Here is a 27,313-nt window from a genome sequence, read left to right on the forward strand (position 1 = left end):
CTTCTTTTAATTTGATTGACATTTGTTCCTATGTTGCAAGACTTTCATCTTGAAATAGACGTCCATTTTACGTCTTTAACACGCCCTATGCTATCTGGGCAGTTCCGAATCGAATTCTCCACGACTCGTGAAAAAATCCCCAATTCCAACATAAAACAGAAACGACCAAACGTAGCGAACTTAACCTTACGTGGCCGTATCAGCCAAACGAGCAGGTAAACAAATTTTAGTAACCTTGCAAATACATAGATAAGAAAGATAAAGATGGAAATCGACGTTTGCCGGTCGGGTGAATATTCGGTGTCGAGTGCACCCTCGGCGGGTGCTAGATTTCACGGGGGGACAGAGGGGGGCAAGACAGAGTCCCGGGCGAAACGGATCTGGTTCCGTCAGTTCAGAACCATCGAAATCCTCGTCGACAGCGGCGAAGAGAGGCGCGTTGCCACATAGGAACTGCATCGGGGAGTCTGCGATCGGCCCGAGACTCGAGACAGGCTGTTCCAGCCTCCAGCGGTCGAGCAAGTGCCAGTTGCTCGACAGCAGTCGCCACGACTGGACGAGACACGTTCGCGCGTCCTTTTCTCGAGGGGATCCTCCTTCGCGTGTAGAGCTACCCCTTCGATCCAACAGTGCTCGATTGGGCCCTTGGATTCCTTCGGGGAAAAACGAAAGTGTGTACAGATACTTTATAAAATAGTGAGAGAAAGAGAAAGAAATAAAGAGCGTGTGTGTGAGAGAGAAAGAAAGAAAGAGAGAACGATCTCCGGAGACAGAAACTCTGTACGCAAAGAGAGATCATGAAAAGGAGGATGCCATGTGCCTGGAACAGTGAGTGCGTGTGAGAGTGGCCAGTGCGTGTACGTAAGTGTCGGACCAGTGGCTTCGGTCCTTCGCCCCTCGAGGACGTACTACCACCGGCAGCCGAGGACACGATGATGATCCCGATGATACGCGCTGCCATCCTCCTATCCGTCTTTGTTCATCTCGATGCCGTCGCGAACACCATCACCAAGGCCAAGGTAAGTCGCTAAATGCACCGGCGGTGTCCAACAAATCGCTCCGAAGCCCTTTAACGATAGGTCGACACGTTACTTTCATCGAAAATCAGTTTGGTGTGGCAACCATGGGCAAACCTCGAGAGATAAACATGCATTAGTAATATACAGGGTGAGTCCGAAGAAACAGAACACTTAAATATCTACGTTACTTTGAGTTGTACAAAAAAACTTCTTAGGGCAAAGGTGCACTGTTCGAAGGGCCACATGTAACGGTGTAAGGGAAAAAATTTTCGAGGTCATTTTTTAATGGGATTTCAAGGTCATCGATATTTCTTTTTAATGGAATGAGGTATTTTGTAATACATCAATCGATGCAAATGGACTAAAGTGGAAAAAAGTACTAATCTATGTATGTCGGAAAGTTAGTATAGTTCAGGAGATATTTCAATTTAAATAACTCTGAAACACCATTACTGGAGTACTAAGACGTTATACAAGTAAACGCCAACATCAATGTCAATGTCGATGTCAATTTTTCAATTTCAACTTCAATTTCTATATCAACTCTTCAACTTCATTTTCAACTTCAATTTTTCAATTTCAACTTTAATTTCAACTTCAATTTTTCAATTTCATTTCGTTAATATCAACTTCAATTTCAATATCAACCCTTCAACTTCAATTTCAACTCGTAAATACCAACTCATCAATTTCAATTTTTCAATTACAACGTCAATTTTCCAATTTCAATTCGTTAATTACAACTCTTCAATATCAATTTCAACATAAACTCTTCCATTTCATCTTCAATTTTTCAATTTCATTTCGTTAATATCAACTTCAATTTCAATTTTTCAATTACAACGTCAATTTTCCAATTTCAATTCGTTAATTACAACTCTTCAATATCAATTTCAACATAAACTCTTCCATTTCATCTTCAACTTTTCAATTTCATTTCGTTAATATCAACTTCAATTTCAATATCAACCCTTCAACTTCAATTTCAATTTAAACTCGTCAATTTCAACTCTTCAGTTTCAATTTTTCAATTACAACGTCAATTTTTCAATTTCAACTTCAATTTCAACGTCAATTTCAATATCAACCCTTCAACTTCAACTCTTCAATTTCAATTTTTCAGTTTCAACGTCAATTTTTGAATTACAACTTCAATTGTTCAATTTCAATTTGAATTCGTTAATTAAACGATAGCTCGACACGTAGCTTTCATCGAAAATCAGTTTGGCACGGTGTGTGGCAACCATGGGCAAACGTTGAGAGAACTTTTCTAGGTATAGTGGCTGACAGAAAAATGTTTAGCACTCGGTGCGCTCTGCACAAACGGTCGGCCTTCCAAGTAAGCATCCCGCCGCGCGATACAAATACACTTTTGTTTGCACGGAGCAAAGACGCGAAAGGTAAATAACGGGTTCAGAGACGCCCGATTAAAAGATCCGACAATCGGCCTTTTTTCTTTCCTCCTTCCTTCTCCTTCCTTCCCTCCCTATTTTAATGCAATTAGAAACGCTCGCTATCGCTCTTTCCCTCTGCCTCTCGGCCAATGATTAATCGGAACGGTTCGCTCGTGCCGTGCTCGTTGCTAACTTAATTATGTAGAGCACCGATAAACTCGCCGCTTCTACACCCGTAAGAAGATCATTCCGATTTCTCGTTGCGAGATTTTATTTCGCTTCCACTTGTTCCTCCGTTCCGCACCAAACCGCCCTAATCCGAGCGATTAGTCTTCCGTGAAATGGTGTATCGAATTAACGAAATGAACCGTGGAAAGTTATTCCTCTTTCCTCTGGTCGCAACTCGGATCTTCTTTCTTACGTCTTCTCGCGTTTCGTAAGGTTATGGTTGACGAGATGTAAATTGTTAGACGGGCTTGAATTGGGCAAATAGAGCCGAGGATCTACAACGCCATCTCTGTGCTAGGATAGGGAGTAACGAATAAACTATTAACCAACCATTAAAATTGTTTATATACCGATTGGAATAAAAGATACATAACCTTTATTCGTTATGAGAAGGTTCGGATGAAAAACGGTCTTTCTATTCGACTTTTATTATATTTAAATTTATTTAAATTTAACATCAATTTTAATTCTACAATTTCAATTTTTCCATTCCAACTTTCATTTCAATTTTAACATCAATTTCTACTCTTCAATTTTAACTTCAATTTCAACTTTAATTTCAACTTCATTTTCAACTTTAATTTCAAGTCTTCAATTTCAACTTAAATTTCACCTTTAATTTCAGCTTCGATTTCAACTCTTCAAATTCAATGTCAATGCTTCAATTTCAACTTTTATTTCAATTTCAATTTGACCTCATCAATTTCAACTTTAACTCCAAATTCAACTTCAATTTCAACTTTAATTCCAATTTCAACTTCCGTTTCAACTTCAACTTCAATTTAAAATTTAATATCAACTAATTCAATTTCAACTTCGATTTTAACTCTTCAATTTCAACTTTAATTTCAACTTCAATTTCAACCTTTCAATTTGAATTTTTCAATTTATCTCTTCAATTGCAACTACGATTTCCATTTCAACTCTTAAATATCAACTTGAATTTCAATTGTTATTGTAATTGTAAACTTTATTATTTTTATTGTGACTTTTTAATTGTAATTGTCATTTTCATTACACTTTTTATGTCACTTTCACATACGTTCTTCTGATACAGCTGTTTATTGATTTAACTTTAAATCCTTTTTTGTCGAAATCTATATTTACTCTTCCTTTCTTTTGATTTAATTAACATTTATGGCCCTTTAAGTCCTCCCGAATGTCCTACGAACGTCTCTCGAACATCTTTTAGACTCCAAACATGCGTCTTAAAGACGTCTTTAACACGTACCGTTTTCTAACACAAGACGTTCAGGAGACGTTCGTGAGACATTCGGGACATCTACAAGACGTCTGAATGTCCAACTGTAGACGTCTTAGTGCTATCTTCGAATACACACCCAAGTAGCCACAAGTAGCCACGTACGTCCCTAAAACGTACGCAGAATGGACGTAGGACGTTTGGACGTGAACCGTACGTTTTAGGGACGTACGTGGCTACTTGGGCACGTATGTATGTATCTTACAAATGGAAACACGCTGCCGCGCCGTTTCGTGTTACAATTTACAACCGCAGCGCCGTAAACACACACTCGATAAGAACGGTGTACGTAGCATCCGAAACAAACGCAGCAATAGAAAGCAGAGATCTCCGGCTTCGGCTGACGAAATACTGGCACGATCGCAATCTTAATTCCCTGTAACGCCGCGTGTAATACAGTTTTGGGTCAGGAAAGACGCCGAGGCACACGCGATTCCAGACCGCGTTCTTGGAAACTGTGAACGCGTGAACGTTCGCGGGTTATCACCGTCGAAGGGGGGAAACGACGCTGTTCCGTGGAAAATAATTCGAGGCAATTGTTAGCCGCGCGGTCCGATGAAAAACTCGGCTATCGCTCGGCTTAGCTACCCCTCGCCTCGACCATGTTCGACCGTAGTTTGCAAACCGTCGGAGGGCCGACGGAAGAAAAATTTCTACGTTGGACGGCTTTATCGTAATTAATTTCGATAACGAGGAAACGAATGACCGCGACATAAATAAATTCCGATTTTCTCCTGAACTGTCCGCGATTGTCGTATCGTCGCAAAAATTGAATAGCAGACTGCGGAACTTTATATGCATTAGCAAGAAAATTCGGTAGATGAAATTCAATATTATTATTATTATATATGGACCGAGGTCCTTTTATACAAATTATACAGTTTTTACAGTATAACTGATAAAAACAAAAAGACGTAGGACGTTTGGACGTGAACCGTACGTTTTAGGGACGTACGTGGCTACTTGGGAGACATAACCAAAAAAAGTCTTAACCTAAAATTGACATAATAATGGACCGCGCGAAACTAAACAAATATACAGGTACGATTAACAAATGGTATTGCGCAATTTTGTTTTGAATGCCTGTAACGTGCCATATTGTAGGAAAACAATTTTTTGTTTTGCATGGAGATTCGAAGTCTATTTCTTAGTTACTCCCAAGTAGCCACGTACGTCCCTAAAACGTACATTTCAGGTCCAGTTCACGTCCAAACGTCCTACGTCCATTCTGCGTACGTTTTAGGGACGTACGTGGCTACTTGGGTATAACTAAGAAATAGACTTTGAATGTCCATGCATGTATAGCAAAATCGAGTAGATGAAATTCCAAATCGTTTTAAAGTTCTTAAAATTGAGGATATGTCATAAACCTAACCCCAAAACTCCGAACCTCGAACCGCTGCAATTCTGGAAAGGAGTCTGCCGCCTTAATATGGTCGGATACGCGAATTTGTGACGAAGAAACCGACCGGCGCGAATGCAAAACGAATAAGGCAGCAAAAGGCAACGGGGGAATATCTGCTAACACCTGAGCATTCGGGAGAAGCTCTCTGCGTGTCGCAATGCACGACGAAGGTGCACACGTGTGTTCCATCGGCGAGCCCCGGTGGCCGGAAAGAGAGAAAGAGAGAACGAGAGAAAGAGACGGGACGAGGAGAGGACCTCGTAAGATATTGGCTCTCCCCAAACAGGTTTCTTAGACACATTCTTTCTGGGCTTGATGCTCGCCATTCGTGCAGTCCGGCATCTTATTAATTATTGCTCGTCCCGAGAGGATTAAGACGCGAGACATACAACGACATTGTCCAATTTCGAAATTCCTCGGCTGCCGTCGGCTGCTGCGGATTGTTTCGCGCTGCACACCACTCGTCTATCGCCCGGTTCCACTGTTACACTACTGGACAAAATGATAAGGCACCTCATAGTTTTTAGCAATGAACATTCAAGTGAATATACAACAAAATAATGTACTAACTTTTATTGTATAGTATACTAAAAATTCAATAACTCGTTCAAACCGTTTATTATTTCTACAAAAATTGATTTTTAGTGTGGGCGAAACGATAAGGCACTTTGAATATAGAATAAGAAAAGTATTATTAGAATTCAACAATATTAGACAATTTTTGACAGTTTTAGTAGTGCGTGGACTGCCCTCTACGTTGTACCACTTCAATGTTCATGTTCATGTCTTCACAAAATTCTTATAATGTTCTTGACAGTCATTTTTCAACAGCAATTTCTCAGTTCAACTTCAATTCCAACATCAATTTTTCAATTTCAATGCCAGAATGAGCTCCAAGCGGAGTGGAATTTGAAAAATTGATGTTGAAACTGGAAAATGGGAGTGGAAACTGCAAAAGTGAAGTTGAAATTGAAGTTCTGAACAGACTTCTGAACTCTTCCAATACTTTCTTACCAGTAATAAGTAGTTGTTCACTACATTCGTCACAAACTTCGGACGTGATACATACGGTCATACTTTCCTGTACTTGGTCGCGCATGCGCGAAAAAACCGTGCAATATCCCAACACTGCTTGTATCTATCTGTACCATCCAAAAGTTTCTTTTCATCCGTGAATATAGTTCGTTTCTACTGAGATTTCACAATTCAAGAATGCAGCATTTGAGAAAAATCAACTTGAAGAATACTATAAAACTTCTATTGAAATATAATTACTAGACAGCGGATCTTTATGCGAAATAAAAAGTTTCTACCTGAATTGCAACAATCTGGAGTGATATAGACATTTATTTTCTTTCTTAATATGGTTAATAGGTCAAAAATAATGTAACAGCATTTTAAAATTCTTATAATGTTTTTACTGTTTTAAATTGGACCGACTCATTTTTGTTATAAATGCATAAAATCCGCTGTCTAATAATTACATAACCTCAAAATTGTCATTTTCTGACTTGTGTCACTTTTCTTGCGGGGCTGCGATATATGAAATTTTGTGTGTGTACAACGGTGCCTTATTATTTCGTGTACCAGTGTATATGGAGATCTGTCGATTAGTTTTCACCGCGATCCTAAAAAGACGTCGTGAACTTCGGAAGCCCTTAGCGCTCGAGGACTCTCTCTCTCTCTCCCTTGAAGCACAAGCGCACCTGCGGAATGTGTCAAACTTTTTTCGTCTCGACTCCCTGGCCGGGAACCACTTTACGTAGGCACGGCTCTGCCACCGAGTGGAATTCATACGTGGGCACACCGGCATCTGACCAGCTGTCACACTTTTTCTTCGATTTTCGTTTAATTTCTCGCCTTCCTCTGTGTTCCGATTCTTAACACTGTCTCGCCAGCTTGCCCTTCATAAATAACTATGTATCGCCTTTTGTTCCTCGTGGATCATTATTAGACAGCGGATTTGATGCATTTATAAAAAAAAAAAATGGGTACGTACAATTTAAAACAATGGAGGTATTTATGATTTCCGTATTTCGATCGACAATTGTTTAAACTACAATTTGTGATATTGGCGCACTGGTTCGATCAATTGTACAAATATAGCAAGTTTGCAAAATTTACATGAAATTTACTTCAAATTCCAACGTTTCGGTCTAAATCCAGACCATTTTCAAGAAAAATATAAATTTCTGTTTTGCGTCTCTAAGAATAATGTAATTTGTATTGTTAACTGAAACTATTTTCTCAAGAAAACTTTTTAGATTTGTAAAAACTTACATGCTTATAACAAGTATTAAATGAAATTATTTGAGGTTATGTAAACCTTCACGGTTTACTTAGTCCACACGTCACCAACATGGAAGCAACACGTTATTACATAACCTCAAATAATTTCATTTAATACTTGTTATAAGCATGTAAGTTTTTACAAATCTAAAAAGTTTTCTTGAGAAAATAGTTTCAGTTAACAATACAAATTACATTATTCTTACAGACGCAAAACAGAAATTTATATTTTTCTTGAAAATGGTCTGGATTTAGACCGAAACGTTGGAATTTGAAGTAAATTTCATGTAAATTTTGCAAACTTGCTATATTTGTACAATTGATCGAACCAGTGCGCCAATATCACAAATTGTAATGGAGGTATTGGAAAGATTTAAAGCCACCAGTGTATTAATTTCACCTTAACCCCTTGCTGTAACATTTACTTTACAGTTACAGTGATTGAAACGTCTTTATCCCCAAAAATGTCGTAAAAGAAAAAAGAAAATTCATATTCTTTCGATGGCTAAGCATACTAACCTGAACACTAATCTCTTAACTGTATTTCCTTTATTTAAATAACAACTTATGTTCACCAACAGGACCGTATAAAAATTCTTAACACGCTATCTTGTTACCTAGTGTTTGCACTCTCTCTCTCTAATACCGCATTTTTACTATTCTATTCGTTTACTGAGCCCGCGCCCTTTCGTTTGATACCCCGCACGGGGGGCCTGCGACCTCCCGTTCTCGAGATATTTGCCTTTTTCTGTTTTACTTTTTAAAATTCGCACCCTCTCTAAAATGTTTTTTTTATCTAATTAATACCTCTTTATTATTTCACAACTCGCTTAATGCGGTCGCGCCCTTTCATTTGATACATTTGAAATTGAAGTTGAAATTGAATCATTGACGTTGAAATCGAAATTGAATAAAAAAGAACGTGGCTGCTCTTTACTTCACCGGACTCAAAATTTGTGCATTTCTCTAATAAATTATGATGTATTTGGTATGTAATCCAGTAGATTTGTACCCGGGGAACCTGCAGATCGAAGTTTCGATCCCGTAGGATCAACGGTTCAGGAGTTATAAGTGCTTAAAGTTGAGCAATTTCAAACCTGTCGAAAACACTGAAAAATGCTCAACTTTAAACAACCATAACTCCTGAACCATTGATCCTACAGGATCGAAACTTGGATCTGAAGATTCCCCGGGTACAAATCTACTGGATTACATACCAAATACATCATAATTCCTAGGAGAAATAGAATTAATGCCCAACTCTGCCCAACAGTAATTGTTGAACGAATTTGGCGTTGGACAATGTAACTGCACAAGTCCAGTGATCTTCGAATCGGTGCTAGGAGCGGACCACGGTGCGCCACGAGAACCTTGATCGTCGATCAGCCGGTAATATCGAGGTTTATCGTGAGTCAAATCAATCCCGCTACTCTGTAATCAATTCTCTCGTGTCAAGCGCGGAGCTGCCGGTACCGCGTGGCGCCAACCTGCTCGAACACTTCTGGCTGTGTTTGCTTTTATTTCCTTTTTTCTTTATTTCTCCGGAGTCGTCTCTCTCTCTCTCTCTCTCTCTCTCTCTCTCTCTCTCTCTGTTTCTTTCACGGGTGTTTTCGAACGTTCCAATTCCTGGTACGTCATTATCATTTGTGACGGTCGGTCGAACCTACAATTAATAACCGGCTACCACGGAAAACGTACTTTGATAATTGGCGCGCGTGTCAATGGCGATGGCGCCATCAAGATCCCGCCACGGTAATTAACACTCGTTCCATCGTTAAGAGGACGCCTTCCTTCGTTTTCGTCGATCCGCCAAGATCTTTTAACGAGATTGTTAGCGCCACGATATCGCCTCGAACGAGATCGGTTTATATAATTGGTCTGTCGCGTCGATTCGATATTAATAGAAACACGGCAGCCGAACGTGACGAATGTGTTCGGCAGACATTTTTTCGGTTTTAAGATTGACAAAACCGGCTCTAGTGGAACAGGATTAGTGTCTCCGTGTTCGCTGGAGGCATAGGTGAATGGGACCCGAGACACCGCGACAACGAGAAACCCCGAATACATTCGGACAGGTGCAACAAGTAGTGGTCGGCGATCTATTCGCAGATATTTGCATTCGCGCGTCGTCAGGAGCTTACATACCCGGTGACCACTTTCGATGAATTTTGATTAGGACGGGGAAAATCGATCGACTCGAGCTGGGTGTTCAAACCGATCTCTGTCAATTTCTCAATTTCAACGTCAATTTCTCAAATTCAACTTCAATTTTTCAGTTTCAACTTCAAATGCATGTAGAAGGTCACCCCTTTTCGGTTTTCCCCTTATATCTCGGAAACTATGCGTCCTAGCGATAAGACCATTCCATACAAAATTAAAGCTGACAAAATGTGTCACAAGATTGATTTGATTTAGTTTTTCGCTATCTCGCATAGTTTCCGAGATATCCGCGCTCAAAGTTCATTTTTTTAATTATTTGACTAGCTAACGCTTCAGCACAATTAGTGAACTTTGAGCGCGAATATCCCGGAACCTATGCGTCCTAGCGATAAGACCATTGTATACAAAATTAAAGCTGGCAAAATGTGCCACAAGATTGGTTCGATACATTTTTTCGCTAGGACGCATAGTTTCCGAGATATCCGCGCTCAAAGTTCATTTTTTTAATTATTTGACTAGCTAACACTTCAGCACAATTAGTGAACTTTGAGCGCGGATATCTCGGAAACTATGCGTCCTAGCGATAAGACCATTCTATACAAAATTAAAGCTGGCAAAATGTGCCACAAGATTGGTTCGATTCATTTTTTCGCTAGGACGCATAGTTTCCGAGATATCCGCGCTCAAAGTTCATTTTTTTAATTATTTGACTAGCTAACGCTTCAGCACAATTAGTGAACTTTGAGCGCGGATATCTCGGAAACTATGCGTCCTAGCGATAAGACCATTCTATACAAAATTAAAGCTGGCAAAATGTGCCACAAGATTGGTTCGATTCATTTTTTCGCTAGGACGCATAGTTTCCGAGATATCCGCGCTCAAAGTTCATTTTTTTAATTATTTGACTAGCTAACGCTTCAGCACAATTAGTGAACTTTGAGCGCGGATATCTCGGAAACTATGCGTCCTAGCGATAAGACCATTCTATACAAAATTAAAGCTGGCAAAATGTGCCACAAGATTGGTTGGATTCATTTTTTCGCTAGGACGCATAGTTTCCGAGATATCCGCGCTCAAAGTTCACTAATTGTGCTGAAGAGTTCTTTTTCAAATTTTCAATTAATCTAGGTTCGCGGACCGCGCGGTCGTATTCACCGGAGAGCCTCGATTGACCGATCAGCCGGTTGAATACAGTCCCATGACTAATAACGTGCTACAGTGGCACATATAAGTGACTGGTCGTTAATCGGTATCTTGAAGCGCCCTCGGTAGCGACCTTATAATCAGAGACACTGACAAATCACTGTGTTTCTCTCGTCGTCGGGTTTGCAGAAAGAAACGACACCTTCCGAGAACCCGTCATTAAACGGATACACCGGCTCGCCGAACATATCTTTATTCCTACCATAAGCTTCGAATACCGTCTAAGAAAAATGGTCGTGTCTTAACAGCTAGCTATGCGTTTCACGTAAAAGTAATTATGCAATTGTATCGGGACATAAATAGTTAACGGTCAATGTTTAATACATATATTAATTATATCGATCAACGCATTCTGTTCAACGAATCAGACAGAGAAAAGCGCTGTCCGCACAGTGTGCGAATTCGGCCGAATTTGTGACCCAAAATTCATATATGAAAATCTATGATGAATTATTGAAATAATTGACAATGGTATGATCTTATAACCCAGATAGTACACGACGTCTTAAAGACGTCCATTTTACGTATATTTCAAGTCTAAATGTCTTACGTTCTAAAAAGACGTCCATTTTACGTATATTTCAAGTCTGAATGTCTTACGTTCTACAAAGACGTCTTAAGACTATAAACAGTGTGGTTTTTATATAGCCATAATCTAGCAGTAAGTATTAGCATTGGTATGATTTGTTCGAGGTAGTGTTTTTACTTCAATTTCAACTTCAATTTTTATTATTTTTACAGTGATTCTAATTGCAATTGTTATCTTTATTACACTTTTTATGTAAATTCCACATGCGTTCTTCTAATAAATCTGTTTAATGGTTTAACTTTAAATTTTTCAAGTTCGGATAAAAGTTTCTCCTATTTTTAAACACGAATTGGGCCGAATTCGCCACTGTGCGTCATTGAAATAAGAAATATGGCCGTATGAATACAGTAACAGATAGCAACTTAATTAACCATCTGGACGATAATTCGAGAGATAAACTCGCGTGTATTTATATTAAAAGAAAACTGTGCAAGCACCTACGTGCATATATGTAGAGATGCATCGCGATATTATATCAGCATGCGTCGTGTGAGATTCATTGAATACAGGATGCCACGTGCAGGTGCATCGCTGTGACGCCACTTAACCGCCGTAGATAATTACTAATCGTGTTATGTCATCGTGGTCGCATGCGTTCGCTCGCCTGAACAGTTTGCTGCGACGATACGGGGTGTCTTCGAAGAATCGACCGAAATCGTTTCGCTCTATTGTCGAAGGCAGCGTAGATGTGCGCGTGCGCGATGTACCGGTGCACAGTGGGGTATTTGGCCGAAGAACCGGCAAAAAGTCGATTTCTAAATTTTTGTGTAAGGTGGAGTGGGGTAAGTCCGTCTATGGGGTAAGTCCGTCTACGGGGCAGGTCCGTCTACGGGGTAAGTCCGTCTACGGGGTAAGTCCGTCTACGGGGCAAGCCCGTCTACGGAGCTAGTCCGTCTATGGGGTAAGTCCGTCTACGGGGCAAGTCCGTCTATGGGGTAAGTCCGTCTACGGGGCAAGTCCGTTAATTGGTTATTTTTATTATAATGTTGCGAAGGCTATGAACGAAATTTCTCTAGCTTGTATTTATTAATGTAGTATAAGTTAGTATGAACTATTCGACATAGACGTCGCCCAAGAATAAAGGTGACAAACAGTCACGTGCGAGGTGCACGCACAATTTTGTGGTTACCTCGAACGTGCAATAGTTTACAAGTTATTAATATATTCTGTGTTGTTATTGTAGGTAAGTACAACAAAAATCGATGTAGGTTTACATTATAGGGTTACGGGCCCCAAAATTCTACTTTGCCCAAGGTCCCAACTAATTCTAACGCGCTACTGGTATCAACTGTTCCAGATTTTTGAATTGAAATTGGAAAATGTAAGAGTTGAAATTGACGAGTTGGAGTTGAAATGGAAGTTGAAATTGAAGAGTTAAAATTTAAGTTGAAATTGAAGAGTCGGAGTTGAAATTGAAAAATTTAACTTGAAATTGAAGTTGAAATGCCCGGGGCCCCAAGCAAAAGGGGGCCCCGAACACAATCCAAGATCAAATTCAGATTCTCGGTACTCTTTTCAAATTGGTTCCGGAATGTGTGTAATTCGAATAAAAAACACTTAAGGTTAATTGCTGATAATTAAAAAGCAGCATTTCGCCGTAGCATCCGGCGTTTTCCTTTAATCGCGTCCGCGGTGGCGCCAACCGAACACTCACGCACGTACTCGAGCGTGCATCGTCGATCGTTAGCATTCAACACGTCGCGTCGCGTCGTCCGATTATACCACGATGCACCTTGTTGCACTGTATTACGCTGTATTGCATCGCGTCGCGTTGCAACTACGTTACGCATTCCCGTGAACGCGGGCGTTGTGCATCGTGATAATCGACCGAGAATATCTACCGGGTGTTTCCAACGTGTCCCTAACGCGACATTTTCACAAAATATGGCGCATTGGATGATTACAGGGTGACAAGAAATAACGGAGTTAAACATTTCTTATTATAATTCCGTCAAATCGACGAATTTTGAAAAACCAAATAATAACAACCATAACATAGACCTTTAGTATTCATATATTTAAGAAGTTTCGAAGTGGCCACCCTTTGAGCCGATTCAGAGGCTCAAACGTGTTTTGAAATTTTCGGCTATGGGCCGCAGCTCTTCTGACGTCATTCGGTCCCACACCCGGCGCAGAGATTTTTTCAGCGACTCGAAACTTTCATGGGTCTGAGCACAGGCCCTGGCCTCCAAAATTGACCAAACGCTGGAGTTCATAGAATTGAGATCCGGTGAGTACGGCGGCCATTCCGCAGATGTGATGAAACCTGGAAAATGGGCCTTGCTACGGTTTTCGTGGATCAAGAGGTCAAACTCAACCAAGAAGTGTATCGACGGGACATTCTCGAAGCCGTCGTACTTCTGTGGGCCCAACAGCACCTCGGCGATCCGGAATGGACGTTACAGCAGGATTCCGCGCCGGCCCACAGGGCGAAAACGACTCAGGAGTGGTGCAAGGCCCATTTTCCAGGTTTCGTCACATCTGTGGAATGGCCGCCGTACTCGCCGAATCTCAACTCGATGGACTACAGCGTGTGGTCGATTTTGGAGGCCAGGGCCTGTGCTCGGCCCCATAAAAATTTGGAGTCATTGAAAAAATCTCTGTACCAGGAGTGGGACCGAATGACGCCAGAAGAGCTGCGGCCCATTACCGAAAATTTCAAGACCCGTTTGAGTCTCTGTATCGGCGCAAAGGGTGGCCATTACGAAACTTCTTAAATGTATGAATACTAAAGGTCCATGTTATGGTTGTTATTATTTGGTTTTTCAAAATTCGTCGATTTGACAGAATTAGAAAAAAGTTCACTATTTTTATTATTTGACTCGCTAACTCTTCGAGCACAATTAGTGAACTTTGAGCGCGGATATCTCGGAAACTATGCGAGATATCGAAAAACTCAACCCAATCAATCTTGTGGCAAATTTTGTCAGCTTCAATTTTGTATAGAATGGTCTTATCGCTGGGACACATAGTTTCCCAGATATCCGCGCTCAAAGTTCAGTAATTGTGCTGAAGAGTTCTAAAGGAGTCCACCCCCAACTTGTCTAAGTTCGGTGGACCCGGGACGTGTCTGTGGCTTGAAAATAATTCGATCGAGAGCCTTCCCTTGCTCCTGCTTCAGAAATGATTCATTCGGAATACGTAGTCTAGAACAGAGGCGTCTTTAACTCGGAGGAGGCGCCTCCGTCCAGTAAAGAAGGCGCCTCCGATCCATCAGAACAGGCGCCTGGGATCGGTTGCATCATGCATATGCATCGCGCGGAATCTGCAGCATGATTTACGATTTTAAACGAGGCAGCCATCTCAGTAATTACACCCGTCAAAATTATTGAATGTACCGCTGGGAGAACTCGTTATCCGCTATAACAGCGTCGTACCGCTATCTCGTCGTTTCTTGCGCGGCGCGACGGAACAATTTCCACATTGATTTCATAAAGTCAGGATGCAATCGATTAACGCGCGAACTAGTTTGCTTTGGCTATCGTAAAATCGTAAATGTTCGTTCGGGATATTAAAGGTCTACGATGCTTTATGTTTCAGGAGGAGTGCAGGAAGAGGATAGCCGAGTGCACGATGAGCGAAGGTGCGAGCACACCGGTATGCGGGAGCGACGGTGTTACGTATTCCAGTCACTGTCGGGTCATCTCAAAGCAGTGTCAAGGCATGTCCATCCTTATCAAACACACTGGTACTTGTCCAGGTAAGGTGGTACTCTCTGGTTCTAGTAGGCGAACCATAGAAACGTGTATAATCGAATATGTCGGAGCGCGTTCTTCCTTGTTCGTCGCGTGTAACAAACGTAAGAAGGAACATATAATTCGAACCTGTCCGTTCCACTGGCAGAGACACCGGCGTGCTTCTCCGCAAGGTTGACCGCCAGGCCGGGTGCGCGACCAGTCTGCCGGGTCGACGGCACTTACGCACCTGTGCAATGTCACGAGGAAACCGGGTACTGTTGGTGCGTGACGCCGCAGGGCAGACCACTGCCCGACACCTCGGTAAGACACCAAAGACCAAGATGTTTGAAACCTGGTCCCAGATCTGCTGCTTCCACCAGGAGCGGGCAAAGAAGGCGCTCGCCGAGCTGGAAGCAGCGAAGGCAGTACAGCAGTAAGCACAGAAACACCTGCGATCGCGCCGAGAAGTCCAAGTTTAACGGCAACTTGATCGAGAACTTCAAGATCGAGTACAGGCGGACCAACATCTCCACCGACGGTGAGGATTTCGTCAGATCCCCGGTGTTTCGTTTGGTTTCGTTTCATTCCGTTTCGTGCCGAAGATTACCAGAGCTAGGGAGAATAGTATTTTAAATATTGGCTTGTGGAGAGAAGGTGGATTTTCCAGGATTGCAAGGGTGCGGGATTCGCCTTTTCATTTGATATTGGGTCCTCTTTTTCGGGTTTCCGCCTATATCTCGGAAACTATGCGTCCTAGCGATAAGACCTTTCTACACAAAAGGCTGACAAAATGTGCCACAAGATTGATTCTATTCAGTTTTTCGCTAGGACGCATAGTTTCCGAGATTTCGGCGCTCAAAATTGTGCTGAAGAGTTAGCTAGTCGAATAATAAAAATAGTGAACTTTGAGCGCGGATATCTCGGAAACTATGCGTCCTAGCGATAAGATCATTCTATACAAAATTAAAGCTGACAAAATGTGCCATAAAATTGATTAGATTCAGTTTTTCGCTATTTCGCATAGTTTCCGAGATTTCGGCGCTCAAAATTGTGCTGAAGAGTTAGCTAGTCGAATAATAAAAATAGTGAACTTTGAGGGCGGATATCTCGGAAACTATGCGAGATAACGAGAAACTGAATCGAATCAATCTTGTGGCACATTTTGTCAGCTTCAATTTTGTATAGAATGGTCTTATCGCTAGGGCGCATGGTTCCCGAGATATAAGCGGAAAACCGAAAAAGGGGACTTTTAGTATGTTTACCTCCTTACTAGTCCAAACAAAGTCCCAAATTTAAAAATTGTTTTCCTTCCATTTCCCTCTACACCCCCCCTCCCCCCTTATGAGCATTCATTGACTGGATTAATAGCTATGATTTAATAATGATCGGCCGACCGACAGGTGACAAGAACGTGGAGAGGGTGTTGTCGTGGAAATTCGTCACTCTGGACAAGAACGGTGACGGTTACCTGGATAGGGCGGAGTACAAGGAGCTGAGGAGGCTCGCGAAGAAGGCGGTAAGGCCGAAGAAATGTGCTCGCACGTTCGCCCGCACGTGCGACCTAAATCGGGATTTGAAACTCTCCAGGCAAGAATGGGGTGCCTGCCTTGCGAACGACTTCACTCGTAAGTTTAACACGTGGTGCACGTGAGCTTCTCACTCGAGATAAAGGGAGAATCCAAAGCTACGAACTTGCCCCTGTATTACGTGATCACTTGATTTGATAGTAGTACATACTCACGGGGCTTTGCTACTCGTGTTCGGAGTTGAACTTCCAAGAGTCGCGAATAACGTAGAATAAAGGTCGATTTATCTTAGCCAGTCGGACATAACCTCACTATGTACCCTGGTTTTGTATCCAGTATTTTAGCTTTTTGGAAAATACTGGATACAAAACCAGGGTGGTATGGTTCTGTCCTCGGTGTATTATAGAGGTGTTCAGGCTTCCCTCAGAAAAGTGTGACAGATAGAGGTTAAGTAGGGTAGTCCGACTGACCCGGACTGGCTACGATAAGCCGACCCTAAACTCACCGGAAAGACACCAACGTTCTCTTAGCGTTCATTAAAATTCATAGATTTTTTTTCTTTCTTTTCGACTGGTAATAGAATTGCCGTTAGACTTGAGAGCATGATGATTTTGAAACGCCAAAGCGGACTAATATATGTATACAGTCCCGAGGCGTCGAATCGAGCAGGTCCCACTTATCAAACGCGTACGATCGCGCCGTGTCTCCAAGTAGCCACGTACGTCCCTAAAACGTTTTAGGGACGTACATGGCTACTTGTGGCTACTTGGGTCGTATCTACCTATTATTGTAGTAGGGATTGGGATGGGATCAAGTTCAATATATGTATGTATGTACACTGTACACTCACGAATCCGAGTCAATATCTATAACCAAGTTTTATTTCTTGGGTTTCGATTATACTACTCGATTGTACTAAAAACAATAATGTCTCAATGATTATATTTGAGGAGTGTTCATTTTATACAAACTGATATCGAACCTGTTTGCGAGGAACTTGATCACATCCCTACCTATTAGAACACTGGTGCCTGCCTTCACCTATATGTATACACGGTAGATCGCTCTACCGTCCAGTAGAAAGTTCTAATCTCGAAAGCAGCTCTTAGGAGTTCAACTCTAAAGTCGTCGCGTAGCTGTCGGATCCATTTGGTTTGTGCTTGCACGAGAAACCTAGTACATAGCATTTATGGTTGGCCAACACGGTTGGGATCATTTCAAAAATTTATTAATCAGAAAATGGCTACGATGAACAAATATATCTATGTATATGTATGTATACACAGTTTTTATGGGTGTACTTCCGAAAGCGACAACCCTCCGATTTTGCTGAAATTTTCGCCAAAGCTTATCCTTGATTAGAGAAGAAAGTCCCTAAAAGGATTTTTAGCGACAAAGCCTCGTTTGGCCCCCAGCCCCCTTCAAAATTTGACAGTTCTTACTAAATATTTTCGAAATTATCGATTTTAGAGAAAAAAGTTTCAAACAAAAAATGAAGCTCATAAAGAGCTCTACAAAAAAGGTTATATACATTTTTTACGTGAACCTATTATTTTGGCTGTTATGACTCAAAATAACTCGGCGGGTGGTCAAATTAACTCTGTCAAACATTTTTTTAACTTTATTTACCTCCGTAAATAATGGGAATTTTGAAAAATACTTCAGATAAAAGCTGTAGACCTCATCGAAATACACGTTTTATGTTGTATTGATTTTTGGCATAAAGACAATAGTTTTTGAGAAAAACGATATTAAAGCCTCGTTTGCCCCCAGCCCCCTTCAAAGTTTCGACAGTAATATAAAATGTGTATTTCGATGAGATCTGCAACCTTTATTTGAAGTATTTTTCAAAATTACCATTATTTACGGAAATAAATGGAGAAAACTATGATTTTTATGGTTTTTTTAATGGTTTCCGCCTTTACAATAAAATTTGCCTGTAGTAACATTGGCCCTACGTTGGGTATAATCGTTGGCCCAACTGCATAAGGCCCAACAAATTGCCAACCATAAATGCTACTAGGGAATGATCTTCGATTCTTCGAAATCGAAAACAATTGCCAACAATTCGGATCGAATACAGTCGAAACTCTTTACCATTCTCCGGCGAATTATCAAATCCAGCTGCAAACATTGGTAAAACCGTTTTCCTGGTAGGCGCGAGCACCCAAGGTCTCAGTCAGCCGAGGTTGTTCGGTGCATAAATCAGTTTTGAACGCGGTGATATTTGCGAATTGGCGCCACGCTGTTACGCCACGGAACTTTGTCTCCCTCGGTGAGATGAGATGGAGCTCTTGTTATTGATCCGAAACGAGTCCGTGTCGATGATAAAAGGATCGAAGGATCGAAGGTCGCTTTCCCCCCCAACTAATCCTTCGAAACTAGAGGTCACGGTTTCGGACGTGTATTGAGGATACACGTATACCCATATTCACGTGAACCACGAAAGTATTTGAACGTATTTTAAGTATAACTTTCTTATGATCGGACCAAACGACCTGACAATTTTTGAGGTTAGAACTGATTTACCAAACGACATGCAAAAAAGATTTTTAAAAAATTCCAACTGCTAAGAATTACATGAGAAAGTGAAAGAGGCACCATTTATTACTTTTTTATTAGAGCCCGTAATGAAAATTTAAAATATACTATATATTAAAATAACTTTTTTATGAATGGACTAAACGACTTCAATTTCTCTGTACGGCTAAAAGAATTAGTTCAGTAAATGACATCTAAGAAGTATGTCGAGAAAATGCATTTGTTCGGAATTGTGAAAGACAATAGTAAAAATTGATTTTCACGACTTTTTTAGCTGGGCCAATAACGAAAATTTAAAAGATGTGCTCGGTCAACCAGTATAAATTGCACACGCTCAGAAAATTTCATTGAAATTGGTTAATTGGTTTACGAGTTATAAACGATCAAAAGTGGTAATTTCTAGTGTACCATAAAGTGGCAAGTTTTACCACTTTTGATCGTTTATAACTCGTAAACCAATTAACCAAACCCAATGAAATTTTCAGTACGTATATAATTTATACTGGTTGACTAATTTATGCTGAAGTGTGTTCAAATACTTTCGTGGTTCACTGTATACCCAAGTAGCCACGTACGTCCCTAAAACGTACGTTTCAGGTCCAGTTCACGTCCAAACGTCCTACGTCCATTCTGCGTACGTTTTAGGGACGTACGTGGCTACACGTGGCTACTTGGGTATCCGTGTATGTATATTAATTGCACGTGTATTTTCAATGCAACACGTGAAACGGGTATCTCCCCACGTAGCCACAAGTAGCCACGTACGTCCCTAAAACGTACGCAGAATGGACGTAGGACGTTTGGACGTGAACCGTACGTTTTAGGGACGTACGTGGCTACTTGGGTCTATTCGAAACAGCTTGTTGATCGCGTCGCACGACGTCGAAATCAGTACAAAATTCCCCCCCAAGTAGCCACGTACGTCCCTAAAACGTACGTTTCACGTCCAAACGTCCTACGTCCATTCTGCGTACGTTTTAGGGACGTACGTGGCTACTTGTGGCTACTTGGGTCTGTTTACCTATCCCCATTAGAATCGCCCTCGATGCAACCGCGATCGGTTGTAATTATGTATTCCGTCATTAGCGACAAACCGAAGTGGCGAGGAACGTCGAGTCGCATAGACGGTTACATTTTATGGCGATCGTAAATTGAGATTAACAGCAGTGCTCATACTTAAGCAGCCTAACGTGTGCTAATCTATCTACTTGCGTCGCATTGCAATCGCCTACGGGCAATTACCGCACGCGCTCGCTCCCTCTCCTTGCCTCGTTTCCTGGGTGAAGGTTGCTTTTTTAACGATTCTATTTATTAGGTCGCGTCCCATAAGTTCGGTGCCTCGCTTATTCTTCTACTATTTAAATTAATTAACAAACAAGGTCCACGCGTTCAGTCATGTCACCGTTCTTTACGTATTTCCGGTCATGCAATTGAAAAATGTTTTAAACAAAAGTTCACCAGTACTTGGTGACCTGCATGCTCGCATATTCTGAAATCTGAAGAAATGCGTTTTACGTAAAAAAAGTGAAGGTCACCTTGACTTTTTTAAATGGCGCCATATGTTTTCGACGTGATAGGATCGTTGCTGACGTCGAGAGGAATTCAACGGTGTATTATACGATTACCTTGAAAGCTACGGTGTCATTTAAAAATTTCCGGTACCCTCACACCCCTAAATCCAACACGACCCAATACTTTTTCTTTGAACATCTTTGAAAGATACCTCTCTCCGTTCGCTGGGGGAGATGGGGGCGGCACTTGCAACCGTGAATAAAAATGTCCACAAAGAGCCCCGGCTCGAGCACGTCGTTCGAGGATGATACCGGAAGATGGTCGTCGCGGTCTTTGTCTCGGCGTCTAAATCGTGGCATAAATTACAAGCGTTGCCAGGACAGGATGTCGCGCACGCGAAGGGCCGTCGTCTCTATGGCGGGACCCGCTTAACATTCGTGAATCCTGCCGGAAGTTTGCCCACACTGCCGGCCGGTTACCGAGGAATTGAAGCAATTGACCCCGTGTACGTACACGGACACGCGTCGCCGCGACTGGCCTACAAGAATGACCGCCCGCGCTACTCGTCGTTCCGTCGCGTCGTCGCTTCGTAAATCCGCGCCTACGCGATTTATCAGGTCGTTCCCGGACGTAATATGAACATATTACACTACGCTGTACTTTCAAAGAGATCTTCTACCCCGCGCGCCCGACACCGCCCGCGATCTTTTATTTTCCACCGAAACGATCCAATTGATTTTACCCGCATCGCTGTGTGAACTACAGTGGTCGAAAAATCATGATAGGTTCATATCATTTTTATCATGTAACAGTGTGTTTCATTTCCATCTTTTATTATTATGTAGTAAGTGATTCATCACAGTGTAATTAGTAGAACACATTCCAGATAGCAGCCGACGTCTCATAGACGTCTGTTTCACGTCGTTTTTAAGTCTGAATGTCTTACTGCAAAAAAGGACGGCTCTAAGACGTCCCAAAGACGTCTTACAGATGTCGTTTTTACGTCTTAAAGACGTCTTTTCGGAGACGCAGTCTAGAAAATCCTGTAGTAAACTAAAGTTCGAATAGTATAGTACGATATTAAAAAAATTATCGTCCTTTTTAGAGCGCCCGAATATTAATTCGTTTCACTGTAGCTATGCCTAAACGCTGCCAATAACGATAGGACGAATGTAGACTGACATATAGAATTGTGGTCAATTGCATGTCAATTATCGTGTTCGTGCGACCCAGTATCGACTTGTATGACCTCGGGAATCATCTATGTACAGTCTAATAATTGCCACTATATTATTTATCATTATTCGTTGATGCTGGATGGAATAGATGTATAGAATTAACATTGTTTTGTACAGCTTCTGCTTTTTGGAACGATGTCTAAACAAACGCTTTCGATCGTCTAACAAAATATTGTAGAAAACTGAAGGTACACCTTTCAAATTCGTGAATCGATTCCAATTTATAAAACGATGCAGAATCTAACGCATTGCATGTGAATTTTCATAATTGTGCATCACCATCGATTGCTTGCCGAATAAATTCCTTGTCGGGTCGGGAGTACATCCTTTAGTAGACTGGTAGACGAGTAGAAAGGAAAAGTACAAGGTGATTTGAAATTAACGTTAGAGCAGATGTCAAAATTCCGAAATGTTCTGACGATACTTGAAAATGATCCTGCACTTTGAAATGGTACAGTAAAGTCGCGATTCTTGTCAAACAGCCTGTGCTCTGCACGGACAACTATCGCATACCGACATTATTTTCTTATGAATTAATGTACCGCGCCGAGAGTTCAAACAAAAGCCGAAAAAGTCCATTCTTGCGCCCAAAACTTTCATCGTCGATTGAACCACTAAGTACAGTCGAAATTATATCGTGTTTGGTCTTATTTTAATCAGAAAAATGCCACGAATATTTTGGTGAAAGTTCCATAAAAAAATAATGACAAATAAAGAAGATTAAATATTGGTGTTACATTGTGAGGACGCACGGGCCTTTGAACTAAGTACAGTAGAAATCATATCGTGTTTGGACTTATTTTAATCAGAAAAATGCCACGAATATGTTGGTGAAAGTTCCACAAAAAAATAATGAAAAATAAAGAAGATTCAAAATTAGTGTTACATTGTGAAGACGCACGGGCCTTTGAACTAAATACAGTTGAAATTATACCGTGTTTGGTGTTATTTTAATTAGAAAACTGCCAGAAATAAGTTGACAAATATCGCGACTTTATTGTACTTTGAAAAGACTTGATTTGTTGGGCGCGCGAGAGATCGTTGCCTGAAACGTCGTTTGTTGAACGTGTAACAAAATGAGAGGGGAAATGAATTGAATGTTCGCCACCGCTCGCTGCTCTGCTAGAAAACCTGCGATGCGCGAATGACAAACAAACATTGTACATATATAGGTAAGGCCGGTCGGCTGAGTGACATCATTGTTATCATTTAGTACGTTTGTTCTTGTCGCTGAACCCCGCAGACGAGCGCCCCGAGGTCCCTGAGGCCCAGAGGACCCGGGCCATGGACCAAGGTGAGTCCTAGTTCTGCACATCAACAGCACTGCCACGTTATTTCGAATCAAGTTTCTTGTAACCTAATAGAATAAAACGCGAGTCGCTATGCAATAATCATAACGCGTTCGGATCTTTCCTGTACATTGTATATTAATTTTGTTTGCGTCACCACCCATTTTTTCGCGTCGCTTCATTATTTTATTTGTAAATAAAATGAGAACTCCGTAACGGAGACCGGCTTTCACTTGTATTATAATCGATCACTCGTAAACGCTTCTGGTCCGATGCAGGGTTGGGATATTGCACGGCTTTTTCAAGCATGCGCGACGATTTTAGTGCCAGTAAAGTACAACGTTGGGCTAAAATTGGATACCTTGGTCACCCCGCATAATTTCTCAATTTCAACTTCAATTTCAACATCAATTTTTCAATTTCAACTTCAATTTTTCAAATTCCACTTCACTTTTTCAATTTCCACTTCCATTTTTCAGTTTCGACATCAATTTTTCAATTTCAACATCAATTTTTCAAAGTCCACTTCACTTTCTCAATTTCCACTTCCATTTTTCAGTTTTCAACATCAATTTTTCAAATTCCACTTCACTTTTTCAATTTCCACTTCCATTTTTCAGTTTTCAACTTCACTTTCTCAACTTCCACTTCCATTTTTCAGTTTTCAACATCAATTTTTCAATTTCAACTTCAACATCAATTTTTCAAATTCCACTTCACTTTTTCAATTTCCACTTCCATTTTTCAGTTTTCAACTTCACTTTCTCAACTTCCACTTCCATTTTTCAGTTTTCAACATCAATTTTTCAATTTCAACATCAATTTTTCAAATTCCACTTCACTTTTTCAATTTCCACTTCCATTTTTCAGTTTTCAACATCAATTTCTCAGTTTCAATTTCAATTCCAACATCAATTTTTCAATTTCAACATTAATTTTTCAATTTCAATTTTTCAGTTTCAACATCAATTTCGCAAATTCATCTTCAATTTTTCAACTTCAACTTCAAATGCACGTAGAAGGTCCACCTTTTCGATTTTCCGCTTATATCTCGGAAATTATGCGTCCTAGCGATAAGACCATTCTATACAAAATTAAACCTGACAAAATGTGCCACAAGATTGATTGAATTCAGTTTTTCGCTATCTCGCATATTTTCCGAGATATCCGCCAGTGATGTCAGAATGAGCTCCAAACGAAGTGGAATTTGAAAAATTGATGTTGAAACTGGAGAATGGGAGTGGAAACTGAAAAAGTGAAGTTGAAATTGAAGTTAAAATTGGAGTGTTGAAATTGAAGTTCTGAACAGACTTCTGAACTCTTGCAATACTTTCCTACCAGTAACAGTTCTTCACTACATTCCCCACAACCTTAGGATGTAAATACATAATACTACGTTCATGTACTTGGTCGCGCATGCGCGAAAAAACCGCGCAATATCCAAACACTACTCCGATGTCATGCATGTGCTGTAAAATTCGAAACGCGACGCGAGAACAGATAATTCAGAATTCAGTATCATCAAAATGTGTGTGTCTGCGTGTGTGAACGATCTTGTGTTTGTTGCGGGTGGTGACGGCATTTTGTTTTTTCAAAATTTCATGCGACCAAGAAGCGTGTGATCGCTCGTGTGTAAATGTAAATAAATATACGAGTTTCTTTCTTCCAAATTCTGTGGTTGTCAGGAAGAGTTGTACATGCCGTTTCAAGTTTCGGTTTCTAATGCTTTGACATAGAACATATAGGTTAGATTTGCATTTTATTTTAGCCTTTTTTCTGGTAAACACTATAAAGCTGAATTAATGCATAAACTGAAATGTTTCGAGATTATTTCATGCGGCGTTCTTCCTCGGATCCACAGAATTGACTGCTGCATTAACAAACTGCGAGTGAAACGCAATTGTACAGTAAAACAACATGCGAAATTTCGAAAACGTGTCTTGTATAAATAGAATTTGATATGCCGAGCCAAAGAAGGGTCGTCTTTCAGAGTTCAATTTTGAACGAAAACTCTGTAGGACAAATTCGTCGGAGGATAATTTTCTTCCATGTTTTCCACAGTGTTGAAAGGGAATCCTGCACCGGTGCATTCTCGACCGACTTTCAACGATGATCCTGCGAAAACGAAAGAAGATAGCGATGGTCAGTGACTCGAAAGTGAACGGGACGTGGCTCGGTATACTTTTCCTAAATAATTTCGTATGACTCTTCCAGCGAACGATTGTTTAACCGACAGAAGATCTGTATTGGAAGACGAGAGACAGCATTCTCAAGAGAAATTCTATGTACCTGAATGTACTCCCGATGGAAGGTATCATCGAGTGCAATGTTATTCCGGCTACTGTTGGTGCGTGTACCAAGATACCGGTAAACCGATCCCTGGAACATCTTCTAAAGATCGTACTCCGAATTGCAATCCTGTACCAACTCCTAGCAGGCCCATGAAGGGTAATTAATCAACGAACAACTTGATTCAGTCGCGAGTAGCCGGCGAAACGAATCCCGAATAGAATACAGGGTGGTTATTCTGACCGTAGGTTGTCCCGAACAGAAGAAGCAATTGTTTCTACGAGATTTGATGGACCTGATGCAGAAGAAGATGAAAGCCTCTGGAACGGATTCAGATGAGACAACGGCTAAGTGGCAAGCTTCGAAAGAAGAGCAAATAGCGACCTGGCACTTTGTCATGCTCGATAAAAACAAAAACAAGGCAAGTTTCGCTGTTTAATATCTCTTATATGCGTAAAACTTTCTGCGACAGCTTATATGTATATTATTTTCGTTCGCAGGTTCTGGAGAGGAAAGAATGGAAAAGTTTCCGTACAATGGTAGCGAATAATAGACAGCTTCAAAGATGCGGCAAAAGATTGCCCAGATACTGTGATATCAACAACGACAGGAGAATCAGTATGACAGAGTGGCTCAGTTGTCTAAACGCGCAACGACCTGCGCCATGTAAATATGTTATTCTATGCGTTTAATATGATTAACCCTTGTGTAATCAACCGGGTACCAATTACTGTATTTCTTTCGACGATTTTCGTCGATAGCTCTTCGAAATGATACTAACGCGATTTATCAAAAAAATTTGCTGCTCCCCGTGTGATGTTCCAAAGTTGCACAAAATTTTTGTTAACCGTCAATGTTGTCTTCATCTCGCTATAACGTTGTAAAAAACCAACATGGCAACAATTTGAAACAGAGCATCCGAAACTAGAGGTTTCAAGCTTTCAAACCATTGTTCAACGATATCGATGCGACAATTTTTGACGGAGTTGTGATCACGTAAAGTGGGAGCAATTTTTCGGATTCGCACAAGTGATCTCTTAATTCGAAACGAATCTACCCCCTTAGCGAAAACAATATAAATTCGGCGACTTACATATATAAATGCGTTACAGCTGACAGTATGGAGAAGGCGTCAACGAGCAAGCCGATAAGGATGGGTCCTAATCCATTGGATCAGATTCTCAAGAACGACGACGATTAAGAATCTATGTGATATACCGTGTATTCGTCATTGCATCGATATGCCTTTAGTTATTATTCATTCGATACATCGTAACACAAGCAAATGGAACTGTTAAAAGGAACTCCAATTACAGTCAACAGAATTTTATTTGTATTTGTTTATATCCTACGATAAATACCACTGTCACGTCATTTATTTTAAAATATAGATGATATATATTTATCTGTGCCTCACAGATTGATAAATTCAATAGCTTAGTTTAGCCATAATAACGAAGCGTAGTGGTAAGTATAAAAATAACGAAGTATTACGGACATACGATCGTGTACATATTTAATATTTTCTCCTCGGTGCTATGCACAATACTGCTTTCTCATGACTACGACAATGCGAACGGCGAAATTATAGTTGTACCATTTATCACCGATTACCGCGGATCTCGCTAAAACTGTCACATGTGTTCGTTGCACGAGTACAACTCGAAATTTTATTATAATTTAGACTTAGCCA

At 40.8% G+C, this 27,313-nt stretch overlaps 1 protein-coding gene across 4 annotated transcripts; it reads left to right on the top strand.

The window, feature by feature from the left end:
• The first annotated feature begins 531 nt into the window (after nucleotides 1-531).
• Magu (SPARC related modular calcium binding-like protein magu) lies at nucleotides 532-26,899 on the top strand. 4 transcript variants are annotated; one of them, XM_076441815.1, is made up of 10 exons: nucleotides 532-1,019; nucleotides 15,089-15,248; nucleotides 15,392-15,763; nucleotides 16,626-16,850; nucleotides 23,256-23,336; nucleotides 25,393-25,473; nucleotides 25,546-25,779; nucleotides 25,869-26,041; nucleotides 26,121-26,286; nucleotides 26,733-26,899. In XM_076441815.1, the coding sequence occupies exons 1-10, from the start codon at nucleotides 933-935 to the stop codon at nucleotides 26,819-26,821; spliced, it is 1,668 nt and encodes a 555-aa protein (XP_076297930.1). In that variant the 5' UTR covers nucleotides 532-932; the 3' UTR covers nucleotides 26,822-26,899. The 4 variants fall into 4 exon arrangements, with proteins under 4 accessions (XP_076297930.1, XP_076297931.1, XP_076297932.1 ...); XM_076441816.1 differs by having other exon boundaries at nucleotides 533-1,019; nucleotides 23,286-23,336; XM_076441819.1 differs by lacking the exon at nucleotides 532-1,019 and adding an exon at nucleotides 11,625-12,483.
• Nucleotides 26,900-27,313: the final 414 nt, after the last annotated feature.

The sequence above is a fragment of the Lasioglossum baleicum genome, chromosome 17 (genome assembly GCF_051020765.1).
Source record: "Lasioglossum baleicum chromosome 17, iyLasBale1, whole genome shotgun sequence".
In the NCBI taxonomy this organism is placed as follows: domain Eukaryota; kingdom Metazoa; phylum Arthropoda; class Insecta; order Hymenoptera; family Halictidae; genus Lasioglossum; species Lasioglossum baleicum.

What these genes read in the sequence shown, in the direction of transcription:
- Magu (XM_076441815.1), top strand. Translation starts at nt 933, where the DNA reads ATGATGATCCCGATGATACGCGCTGCCATCCTCCTATCCGTCTTTGTT. An exon ending in ACACCATCACCAAGGCCAAG is followed by an intron (nt 1,020 to 15,088) that starts GTAAGTCGCTAA and finishes TTTATGTTTCAG; the next exon opens with GAGGAGTGCAGGAAGAGGAT. An exon ending in ACACACTGGTACTTGTCCAG is followed by an intron (nt 15,249 to 15,391) that starts GTAAGGTGGTAC and finishes TTCCACTGGCAG; the next exon opens with AGACACCGGCGTGCTTCTCC.